Source organism: Nestor notabilis, unplaced genomic scaffold, assembly GCF_000696875.1.
Source record: "Nestor notabilis isolate BGI_N333 unplaced genomic scaffold, ASM69687v1 scaffold8344, whole genome shotgun sequence".
NCBI lineage: Eukaryota > Metazoa > Chordata > Aves > Psittaciformes > Psittacidae > Nestor > Nestor notabilis.
Window position 1 is genome coordinate 1,381 of NW_009925129.1, and position 12,364 is coordinate 13,744.

The 12,364-nt window shown below is 53.8% G+C and overlaps 1 protein-coding gene across 1 annotated transcript in view; it reads right to left on the reverse strand.

Annotated features, from left to right (window-relative positions):
- Positions 1-6,331: 6,331 nt before the first annotated feature.
- Positions 6,332-12,364, reverse strand: part of TRIOBP (TRIO and F-actin binding protein) — a gene marked incomplete at its 5' end in the record, with an annotated part of 8,647 nt that continues 2,614 nt past the window's right edge. The window contains 8 exons of the mRNA XM_010012907.1: positions 6,332-6,493; positions 7,343-7,429; positions 7,726-7,839; positions 8,180-8,339; positions 8,779-8,890; positions 9,372-9,519; positions 11,580-11,690; positions 12,312-12,356. Of these exons, the coding sequence (XP_010011209.1) occupies positions 6,332-6,493; positions 7,343-7,429; positions 7,726-7,839; positions 8,180-8,339; positions 8,779-8,890; positions 9,372-9,519; positions 11,580-11,690; positions 12,312-12,356 (939 nt within the window). The remainder of the gene's footprint in view (positions 6,494-7,342; positions 7,430-7,725; positions 7,840-8,179; positions 8,340-8,778; positions 8,891-9,371; positions 9,520-11,579; positions 11,691-12,311; positions 12,357-12,364) is intronic.

The window sequence follows — 12,364 nt, forward strand, 5'->3', positions numbered from 1 at the left end:
ACCCAGCTATAGCTTTGATGTGCCCCACATGCCCAGGGACATGATGACAACTGGCCAGGGACATGCAGAAGTATACAGAGAAATAGGCGTAGATATATAAATACAAACAAATGTAAATATAGAAACATAAACAGGAGAAATAACAGAAATGGACCTGCTCCAGCGAGTCCAGAGGAGTGCCACAAAAAAGATCAGAGGGCTGGAGCACCCTTAATAATAGGCTGGGGGAGCTGGAGGTGTTCAGCCTAGAGATGAGAAGGTTACCAGGAGATGTTAGTGCAGCTTCCAGTGCCTAAAATGGCATTCCCTACAGGGAATTCGGAGGAGCTTTTTACAGGGGCGTGTAGAGACAGGACAAGGGGGAATGGCTTTGAACTGAAAGAGGGGAGATTCAGATTAGACATTAGGAAGAAGTTCTTCACTGTGAGGGTGCTGAGGTGCTGACACAAGGTGTCCAGAGAAGCTGTGGCTGCCCCATCCCTGGCAGTGTTCAAGGCCAGGTTGGACACAGGGGCTTGGAGCAACCTGCTCTAGTGGAAGGTGTCCCTGCCCGTGGCAGGGGTTGGGACTGGAGGAGCTTGAAGGTCCCTTCTGACCCAAACCTGTCTGTGATTCTGTGATACTAAATAGAAATAATAGAAATAGTAGAAGTAGAAATACTGGGAAATGGAAATAAAACAGAAATGGAAATAAATAGATATAATTTGACGTGCCCTCCCTAACATACAGAAGTGCTGCAGGAGGGTGCAGCATGCCCCTGTCCCAGAAGGAGGCACTAGGCCCCCTGATGCTGTCCCACCGTTGAAAGGGCTGTCAGGGCATCCCCTTGTGCCTCTCTCCCTGGTGCTGCTCTTTCATGTGCCCCTCTTCATTTGGAGAGTAGGAAAGACACCTGCAAACTGCTTCATTTTAAGAGCAAATTGCTTGTAATTGCAGGGAGGAATAACCACCTTCCACCCTCCCATGGGTTGCTTAAAACATAACAAATACACCACTTTCCATCCCATATAGGCACAAGCTCTGTTGGCCTCTGCACAACACAATGACCAGCCGAAGGACCTCTCATTTTTCCTAGCCGGGAATAAACGGCCACTGCTGGCTGCCTGCACGTAGGCAAACCAGGAGCGCGCAGATAAGGCACCATCTGCCTTTACTTGCATCCAAGTTTTCAACCGTCACAAGACGGGCTCTGAGGACAGAGAAGGAGGGGGGGTGACATCGTCCCAGAGCCCCCGGGGTTGGCACAGAGCCACGGGCTGACCGCAGAGCCTCCAGCCTTCAAAACCATTATCAGGGCAGTGCAGTGATGGGGAGGCAAAAGGAGGGGGGAGGCAGGCAGGGAGGAGGTATACGCTTTACCTAACTTCAGCCAGCTGAAAATTAGGGGTCTAATCTCAGCCCATCACCTGGGCACCTCCTGCAGCCCAGCAGGGCTGCTCAGCCTCCTCCAGCGGGTGCCGCTGCTGGAGGGCAAACACCCTGTTCCCTGTACGTGGGGGAGATAGAACCCTTTCATCCAGACCCTTTCCAACACTTTCATCCCTAAATTTTGCCCATTCAAAACAGGGGGAAGATCCCTTTCATTCCTTCCATCCAGACCCTTTCCAACACTTTCATCCCTAACATTTGCCCAGTCAAAATAGGGAGAAGATCCCTTTCGCTCCTTTCATCCAAACCCTTTCCAACACTTTCATCCCTAACTTTTGCCCAGTCGAAATAGGGAGAAGATCCCATGCCACCAAGTGACTTGGAGGGAAGGTGTATAGTGGCCACTGCTCATCAGGCTGCTGCTAGCCTTGTGCATGGAGGTGAACCCACCTGATACTGGAAGACATCCCTGGAACCCTGCACTGTTGTACTGATGCATCCTTAACATGAGCTGGGCAGGATCGAGAGAGGTTTTCTGGCTCCTGGTGGGATGCTGGGGCTGGAGATGGGATGCAGATGCTGCAGGGCAATGTAAGCCTCACTGCCCCTGGGAAGTGGGGCCAAAGCAGCATGGTGGGGGGCTCATCTGGAAGAGAAAATTATTCCCACACGCCACCTATGCTGCTGTGCCTGTCTTGGTCTCGTGCCTTCATTTTTGGTCACAGGAACCAGCCACCATGCACAGGATGGGGTGGATTACCCCCTGCATCCCCTTTTCTCCTTGAGGAGAGCTACCTAACAACTCCAAGCCTCCTGTACATCCTGTTTCTGGAATTAGTTAGCAGAGGTTGGGAAGTCCCACTTCTCTGACAAACTCCAGAGCATAGAGCCCAGCAGAAGAATCCTCTCCATAATCCCATTAACCTTCTCCCTCCCCACAGTGTGTTCAGCCAGACCCCATGGGGATTTATGCACTTCCAGCTGTGGATTTCATCTTAAATGGTCAAACCATGTCCACTGTGGATGTGCTATGGATCCCCTTGTAGGGGCAGGATGGCTGTTCACTGGCATTTGAGTGCGCTTCTGCCAACTAATGCCAGTGACATTCTATTTTACCTGGTTTCCATTTTCAAAGAGGCTCAAAATCCCCAGCACTGGGACTCGGCCTTGCTGGCATCCAGGTTCACGTGCTTCAGTGCTTTTTTTAGTGGCAAAACAGGGGAATTTGTTGATTTTCCACTGTGCTCACCCAGAGCTTCAGCCCCAAGCCCCCACTGTGGAATGCAGCGTTGTCAGCCCAGCATGAAGCCACTCAGCCCAGGCTCCACAAACAGCAGAGCTGGCTTCAACCATGGCCAGGCTGGACAGAGGCTTGGGTGACATGGTCTAGTGTGAAGTGTCCCTGCCCACGGCAGGGTCGGTTGGAACTGGATGATCTTAAGGTCCTTTCCAACCCAAACCATTCTGCAATTCTATGCCAATGAGTGGTGAAGGGGTATTGCCTGTGGCTGCTGGACTGATCACCACTGTTTTGAAGGATTTATGAGCTGTAATCTTAAGGGCCAGCTCCTTATGCAAGCCGGGATGCTGGCATGCTGGCTTCCATGCAAACCAGGGCGCTGTAGAGCTGTGGGTTTTCCATTTGCCAGAGGCTGGCATATTTCTCGCAGCCACAACATGGGTGTGAGCAGGTTGATGGGGTAAAGGCATTGCTTTGGGATGCTTTTTTGGGCTCTGCTGTTCATTGCGTGGGCATTGCAGTCATCTTGCTCCCTGCCACACTCCCCACACCCAGCTCCCCTGCACCCAGGAGATAACGATGCAGAGATGACGGGGTGACCATATCACCCCAACACAGGCGAGGCTGGGGCTGCCTGATTAACACCGCGCCGGTTTGGGAGGTGTCGGTCCACCATCACCCTGGGATGACGGGATGCTCCTACCCGGCGGCGCTGATCTGCTCATCTCAGCTGCATGTCGGGTGCCTGCACATTTCGCCTGTGCTTACACGACACATTTATCGGGGTCAGCAGCCCCTGCTCAGGAAGGGTAACAAAATACCCCAACAAACACCACCCAAACAAACCAACCCAAACAAACACAAGATAGGGAAACGTTCGGGGAAGCAGCTGGCGAGCAGCGTGCTGAAAACTGCACACACCAGCAGTCTGCAGTTCACCCCGTACCCCATTTTTGGGGGGTCCCCCCCCCGAGCAGGTTTGACCACAGAGACTGTAGTCTCAGTGTGTGTTTGTTCTAAACCTCAGCCTGCAGCGCTGTGCCCTGTACCCCACTTTATTTCCTTCTTGTTCCCTACTAACCCCCTATGGCAAGACCAAGCCCTGCAGCCTGGAAGCACTTGCCCTGAGCTGCTCTATCACCTCTTGTCTTCCTTCCTGTCTCAGCTCCCGGTGTGCTGAATGCTCAGACCATCCCAAGATCAATAGTAACAGCCATGTCCTGCTGGGGGGCAGGGGGAAAAGCCTGGACCTTGGGTCAGAGCAGAGGTAGGCGGGTTTCCAGGCAGAAGGCCAAGCACCAGCAAGAGCAAGAGCAAGCCCTGTATCCAAATGGGTGCAATGGGGAGCTGCCTGCTGAGCTCAGTGCCTCACTTCTTGCACCATTCACCAGTTGCTCAAGAGCCTCGTGCATGTGACTAAAGCCTACAAGCCAGTTTTACCAGAATTTGTGAGTTATGAAGCAGCTTGCCTTACACAGGGAGAGTAGTCACTGCAGCCATGCCCATGGAGAAGTAGATCTGTATTTTCCCGTACCCCCTGCTCCAGAGGCCACAGGTACATTGTGATGTTATCACACACTGCTGCCCTAACTCTTCTCATTGCGCTGCCACCATGTCCTTAAACCCTGCTCTCTTCCCCACATCTCGCAGTACTCCAGCCTCCCAGATGATGCATCCATCACACCCATCCAAGGGTCCTCCTTGACCATATTCGCTTATTCAGATGTCACCTCCAGCCGTGGCAGGAGCCTGCAATTAAGGCTCTTCTGTAATTGCCAGCAGCCTCTCTGCAGAGCAACAGCTCATGTTTACATTGGGACAGGGCCGAATGAGGAGCAGTAACCCCCAGGTCCTCCATCGTGACAAAAAAGCAATGTGCTTCACCCAAAAACAGGAGAAGAAAAGCATCCGAGATCCCTCTCATCTCCCCCAGGATCTATATATACTGTTTACTCTGGTTGCAGTGCCATCTGCCCTCCCCATTACTGCATTTACCGGTGCAGCCCAGCCTCAGCTCTTCCTCCATGGGGCAGAGGGTCCAAATGGGATTTTCTTAGCAGCATGGTGAATCAGATTATTCCACTCCAAACCCAGAGGTGGAGCAGACAGCTGGCGAATGGCTCTGCAGGACTCTCCCTCCCCAAACTCAGAGGGAGGGAAGCAACAGGTCGGGATGTCCCAAAACCACACAGGAACCTAGAGAAATGGCCCACCACCATCATGAGGGGTTAGGGCCACGTGGGAAGCCTTCCCCTCGAGGAACACATTTTTCTCAGCAAAGGGGGAAGATTTTATTAAGTTAAAAGTTGAAGGGCGCAGCAGAGCAGCAGCAGCTGCCACCTTGAGGGGGGTTGGCTCTGGCGGGTGCAGTAGCAGCCTCACAGCTCCTCTTCCCCAAATAGGAGAAGCCCCGTGTCTCCAGGCTCCAGCCAGCTCAGGTTCTCGAAGGAGCCAAAGGACAGTCATGGAGAGAGCTTGATCATGTGGACTCTTGCCAAGGTCTCCTCTTCCCAAAGTCCCCAGCAAGCACATCCATGGCAGACTGCCCCCAAGGCTCCCTCCTATGGCTTGCATGTCTTCTCCACAGGTCCCTGGGGGTGGCACGGGGGGGATTGTGGTCCTCGCCATACATCCCAGGGAGGCCGTGGAGACATTCGGAAGAGAGGGAGCATGTGCCAAAGGTGGCTGTGTGGCCAGGAGCAACGGGGCTGGGGAAGGGTCAACAACCAGATTCTCTTTCTCAGGTTAGAAAATGCTGGTGATGTAGTAAAAGTTTTCCTCCCTCCTCTTCCCGGGGGGAAAAAAATCCTCTATAAAATATAATTTTCACATATAAAATCCTGAAGAAGGTGCATGTAAGGAGCCAGTCCAAACAATGTGCTCAGGTACGCAGGCAAAAGGGGTTCATCAAAAAAGCTTTGGGAGGGGAGTGAGAAGGCTGGGGGGGTGTGTGTGGGATTCCTCGCCAAGGCGATAACGGATGGGATTCAACCTCCCCCTCCCCACAAGTGAGGAATGGAGCAAATACAAAACAAGAACAGATAAACAAATGAAGAGCAGACCTGGAAAGAAAGAAAACCAGAAATGGTTTAGAAAGGCTCCACTGAGCACAGAAATGCCGCCCCTTCTGCTCTGTCTGGTGCCCTCCAAGCAGAGCTGGGTGACCCAAATCCTGATGGCCACAGCACTGCAGTGAGAAGCAGAAGAGCTCCGGATAACAGGATGTGCTCATTTCTGTCACACCATTTCCCTTCCCAGCTGCAGCAGGGATGCCTGCAGGTGAGTGTGGGAGAAGGGCTGGGTCTAGTCGTGGCTGCTTTGATGCAGACCTCAAATTTCTGTGCTGCAATAGGGAAACCACTTCAAAGACAAAAGCAGCCGACACATCACCTATATAGGCAGCACACAACCTTCCCCACGCTGTCATGCAAGCTACGGGGCAAAAGCCAGCATGTGGCTGACTCCCCCCTCCAGCCTGGTTGAGCAGCACTTGGTGCTGGCTGCAGAAGCATCAAGAGCAGTGTGGTGAGAAGGGCACTGGCGACCTTGGGAGAACGTCAGGGACAACAGGAGGGACGGGACAAGAGGATGCAAGAAGCAGAGAAGGAAAAGTTTAAGCCTGAAGGTTCCGCCCTGCATGGAAGCTTCCACCCCCATGTCAATCTGGGGCAGCAGGTCTCAGCGACCCACGGGGGATGTCACTTGCATCCCCGGTGCTCACCGTTACTCGCCAACGCTGTTGCGCAGTGACTCCTTCTCCTGCAGAGCTGCCATGGCCAAGCGCAAGTGCTCCTTCAGCTGCTCGATCTCTCTCTCCGAGCGCACCTTGATGTGATTCAGCTCTGCATAGACGTCTTGGTATTTCCCTGAGGCAAATCTCTTATCCTGCCAGGAGAGGGGTCAGCAGGTTTTAGGGCTGATATTAGGGAGGGGGACAGCAAGGCAAGCTCAGCATGAGAAAGGCCAGCAGGTGGGGTGATGGGTTTGAAGCCCATCCCAACCTGAGCCACGCAGAAACCATTCAGAAGAAGAGCATGGAGATAGCACCTCCCAAACCCTGGGCTGGGGAGGAAGGCACAGTCATTGGTCCCACTGCAGTGGGGAACTGTAGCATCACATTGAGGTGATGTGGGTTTTAGTATGGCTTGTGTGCATTTGGGCCAGCCGTATGGGGAAAATAAACCCCACTAGAGATGCAGGCTGCTGAAAGGGCTGGTCCCAGCCACTTACATGGCAAAAAGCTTAAGTCAGAAAGTTATAAAGTCCAGGAGCACCACTGAATCTCAAAGTTTCCTTCAGGTTCTCCTTTGGCAGGGATCTTTGAAAATGCCTCTAAAGGAGCTGCTGCCAGTGGAGGGAGCAGCACACCCAGCAATGGTGCCCACGGAAACTCATCCACCCAGCAAGGGGAAGAGAAGTAGCTGGAGAAGCCAAGTGTTGGGCAGGCTTCACCTGTGAAAGAAGGGATCCTGGCTTGTTGACACTTAAAGGTACATATATCCGGGGAAACCAGCAGTAAAGTCACAGTGACATTTCCCTTGTAGAGGGTAAGTCTATACCAGCCTGTGCTGTTCGGAGCACTTGGCTGCTATGTGCTCAGGAGTGAGCAGGAGCACAAAAGATCTGGCCTGAGCACCCCATAAAACCCAGCTGAATCCTGCTAAGACGCAGCCCCAGTCCTCCCCTCTTCCCCCTCTCCTGCCGCTTTCCCAATGGCTCCCAGAAAACACCGACCTTTTGCATCATCTGCAGCTCCTCCCGGAGGCACTGCACCTCTTTCTTTAGGTACTGGAGCTCATTCTCCTTCACCCGCAGCAGCACCTGGGTCGAGGAGAGGAGAGAAGAACCAGAGGTGACTCAAGAGCCAACACCTTGGAAAGGCCCTGGCACAAGGGCAGCGGTGGAAAAGGAAGGAAGGGCCAGGAGGGCTGGGGCAGGAAACGGCGTGAGCAGCCCTGGAGAGCAGAGGAGGGAAGCTTGTGTACCTGCTTCCTGCACCGACCTCTGCTCCATCCGGCACCCCCTCCCACCCACTCCAAGCCCAAACCAGTGCAAGGAGAATACCCTGGCACAGGATGGGGATGGAGGTATCGGGGCAGCCTGGGGGGACCCGGTACCTCCAGCTCGCAGGAGCTCCGCTCATTGTTGTTCGGAGAGCGGTCCCCAGAGTTCCGTGAGGAAATGAAGCTTCGCAGCTTCCCGATCTCATCCGAGAGGCGGGTCTGCAGCTCCTGCAGGCAGAACCAAGAGACACCAATGGCACAGGCCTCTCTGCTGTCCTCACCCCTCCACCTTCAAGCCAGCCCTACTCGAGCTTGGAGGCGTCCTTGTAACCCCCTGCCCATAGGTGATGGTGGCATCTACAACCAGCAGAATTCACTCACTGTATTTAACACCACAGCTAAATCCATCTACAGCCTCTAACTCTTAATATGTTTTTTGCTTTCTGATGATAGAATCTCAGAAGGGAAGAAATACGAACAAACTGGGGAGTTTTAACAGAGGGGCTGTGCTGTGCAAGGGAGGAACATGCCCCGTGGTTACTGCTGTCAGGGAAAGCCTTTCTCTTGCCTGGTTTTTCCGGAGGAGCTCCTTCCCCTCCTGCTGACAGTGCTGCAGCGTCTGCTCCCGCTCCTCTGCCTTCTGGGTGAGCTCCCCAATTTCCAGGCACTTTTGGGAATACTGCTCAGAGAGCACCTGCAGCTCCCGCTTCAGGGATTCCACGTCCAACCTGCCAAAGAGGTGCTGGTTCATTACTGCCCATAACAATCCCCACCTGCTCCTAGCCACTGGCATCACCTTGGGGCCATGGGCCATGGCTAGCCTCTGCCCACATCAGTCACTGGCACAAAATAAGGATCCCTGTGGACCAGTTCCCACCCTCCTACACATGCGTGCAGTACTTTTAGAAGCTTCAAGAAATAGAGAAGCTTTACATAAAGAAAATAGAGGGAATAAGCTATAGGGAAAAAAGAGGTGTTGCAGGGAAAACAGAGGGGCTATAGGAGAAATAGCGAAGCAGAGGATAAAACTCCCTGCCCTGGCAGTCACTGCTGGGTACCCACTGTCCCCGGGGAAGGAGCTGGGGTCTATGGATGCAGATTAGGTGAGGTGACGCTGGCACAGGGTGGCAGCATCAGGCAAGAGGAGCAGGAGAGATGCTTTCTTACTGGTGCTGCTTCTGGAGGGCATCTGAGACTGAGCTGCATTGCTGGAAGCTTCGTGTCCTGCACAGCTCCTTATTCATCTCCTCCCGGTGGGCTTTCTTCAGTGCCTCGATGGCTGCAGAGGGGGACAACAGGAGATGTGGGGTCAGGCTGTGCCAGCTCCAGCACATCTGGAGAAACCACACCAGGGAACTGGTTGAGCTCTTGCTGCTGCAGGCTCTCAGACAAGCCTTTGCAGATTCCCCCTCCTGCCCTTCTGCCCTCAGGAAACCCCCCACCTTCTTCATGCCCCAGGATGATCGCAATGCACCAAATGCTATCAAGGAGACTAACACAGGGCAGTATGCTGGCCCCCTCCCACCCATCCACAGAAGCAAGACCCCGTTTCCCAGAGTATCTTTACCACCCCATTGTCCCTGTCCCAGCCCAAACAACCCCCACCCCCAGCACAGGTCCGAGGAGCACATCAGCCTCACACCAGCAGGGTCATCCATGTGGCTCCGGATGACTGAGATGACCGGTTTCTGGCAACAGACATTTGGGAGCAGTGGGAGGGACCCACCTGAGTGGGGGCAGAGCTTGGTGTTTGCTCCTACCTGCTGCTGTTGCCGCTGCCTCCTCTGCCAGGAGCCGCTCCTTCTCCTGCCGCAGCCGCTCCAGCTCCCGCTGGTGATGCCGCTGGAGCTCCTCCATCACTTGTTGGTGGGATGACTCCATCGCAGCCAGGCTGCGCTCGCAGGCCTCCTGCCGTGCCAGGGAAAGGAGGGGTGAGGAACCAGGAGGGCAGGAGGAAGGGCTGGGGCACTGGCTGGGCTGATGTTTGCAGGGGAAGAAATGTTCCTCTTGCTCATCTTAAAACTGCAGTAGCAATACAGGAGCATCCCTCCTGGGACAAGAGCTGGGAGTAATATGCCTGACACACCAGTCCAGACCCTCCAGCAGGCTGCACTGCCTGGCTGGAGGAGATCAGCAGTGGGAAATGCTTCTCGGTATCTGCCTTTCAAATGAAGCAGTATCCCCCAGAATCAATGAAAATTGAGCCTCTCCTGAAAAGTGACACCCTGAACTGCCCTGTGGCCGGGCAGAGGCTGCCAAAGAGCCCTTGCCAAAGCCTAATGGTTAGGGATCCTCCTCACACAGCTTGCTCTCCTTTCTGATGGCTCTGAGACCAAGGGAGTCTCATGTTCTTTCAATGCTGAGCACTGTGGTTACCCGGTGTTAGCAAAGCAAAGCAGTTCCCACCTCAGAGCTATGCCTCCACTCTCCCCTTCAGACGCTGGCAGCACTGCCCCAGCCTCCCCAGGGAGGGTCTGTTCACCACCAAACCATGCCAGAGTATTATTTCAAAAAGCCAGAGACTCTTAAGACATGAGCAGAGAGCCAGGAAGCGTTCGTGTCCCCCAACAGCCCCTTGCTGTCCCATTCCTTCCCCCAGTACTAAGGCAAAGGCTGATATAAAGGGCACTGCAACACATTGTGGGAATGCAAGAATGCAAGTCCTTGCTGGCTACTCCTCCCTACTGAGGCAAGGGAAGCTTCACAGATCAGCCAAAGGAGAGGAAAAAGGCAGGGGACCAATTTGGTTATCTGCCCACAGACCAGCTGCAAACATCGGCAGACTAAGGGAGAACAAGCCCTCTGGGGAAAAGCCAAGTTTGGCCTCAGATGTGAAACGCGGGCCTTTTAAGCCAAGTTATTCTGAAGATAAGGATAAGGTGCCATTCCTCCCCACTCCTTTTGCCCTTTTTTTGACCATAAGGAGGCCTGTAAGTTGTAAATATTAAATCAAGTTGACAGAGCCACTGGTAAGTGGCTGGGCTGGGCGCCATGGGCCTTGTGGGTTTCTTTATCTGGACATAGGTACAGCCAACGCACTCAACAGGCTTCACCAGCCCCAATTTCCTCCCCTTCCCCAGGATCTTTCAACATATAGGGCACATCCTGAAATCACCACAGCACAGTGGAACAGCAGCCTTCCCCCCAGGAAACCCCTGCGGGATGTGACCCTGTTTGCTTTGGATGAGTCCATAGAGGGGGGAATAAACAAACAAAGGGAAACGAGAGGCTGAAGCATGAGTAAACTCTGCTTTACGGGCTTTCCCACGTGCCGTTGTCCCAGCAATGCAACAGGCTGTGCTGTCAAAGCAACCTTCAGGGCTTGGGCAGGGATGGGAGATCCCCACGGCCTGATAGGCTGCTTTTAACAAGGGATTTGGGAGCCCCTGATAGCAAGAACCACATTTGGGAAGCTGCAAACACATGGGTGGCTTGGCAGAAAGCTGATGACCCGTTCCTGAGCTGGAGCACAGCTCAGCCCCCCAGCCCAGGCCAGCATTGTGCCCATGCACAATCTGGGGCACAGATCATAGCAACACAGAATAGTTAAGAGTTGGAAAGGACCTTAAAGCTCATCCAGTTCCAACCCCCCTGCCATGGGCAGGGACGCCTCACACCAGACCATGACACCCAAGGTTCTGTCCAACCTGACCTTGAACACTGCAGGGATGGAGCATTTACCACTTCTTTGGGCAACCTGTTCCAGAGCCTCATCACCCTCACAGTGAAGAACTTCTTCTTTATATCTAGATCCTGCAACTCCTCCCTGACTCTCCTCCTCCCTGTTCATACTGTCCCCTTTAAGGCTAGGCAACACACACCAGCTTTTATGTAATTAACATTGATTACAAGTGGGCCCAGTTAGGGTCACCATGGCAACCCAATGATTAGTGATCCCTGCCCAGCAATGAGCTGAGTCCCAGCATTTCCCAGTTTGTAACAGGGAGAGACCCCAGGGTCCTGCTCACCTGTGAGATGTAACCCCGGGGCACGTGGCCTTCTCCCTGGGATTTTGCTGCCTCCCGAAGGCTCTCATTCCGAGCCCGGCAGGATTCCAGCTGCGCCCTCAGTGACTGGACCTGTGCGCCAGGGAGGTGAGAAAGATGCTCAGCCATGGCCCAACCAACATGCTGCATCCAAACCTTTGACTTAGGGATGGGGAGGACCATGCATGGCCAACAGAGATGTCTGTTTCCCACAGGAAGGGCAGCCTGCTAACGGACCGAAGCCAGCCCCAGCCTGGTAAGTGCTAACAAGGAGGAGAGGACACATCCCAACTGCCAGAGATGGATCTGTGCTGAAGGAAACCACTGTTACACATGTAGCTGGGATGCCAGACAAGTGCATGTCTCCTTTCAAAGGCTGGCAGGTGAAGTGCTTGCAGGCTTGGGAACAGAGAGAGAAGAGAGGCTGCAGATGTACCCCCAGGGAAAGACAGACTGCACAGAAGCAGTGCCACCAACTAACATCCTGGACCAAAATATGGCCTGGGGAACCGCTGCAGGCATGTGAGAGCAGTCTCCAGCCTCACATTACCCGGTTGCAAAAGCTCCCAAGTACTTGCAGGGTGGCAAATGGAACCAGACAGAATAAACATCTCCCTGCACCTCTGCCCTGCTCTCCTGCAGAGCATCCTGCTGCCAGAGACCACACTAAGGGGCCATAAGAATCCCAGTTTCAGATAAGAGGGGTGCTCTTACCTCCTTTTTCAGTGCCTCATTGGTGTCTCCGTGGCCCCCCTTGCTCTGGTTCA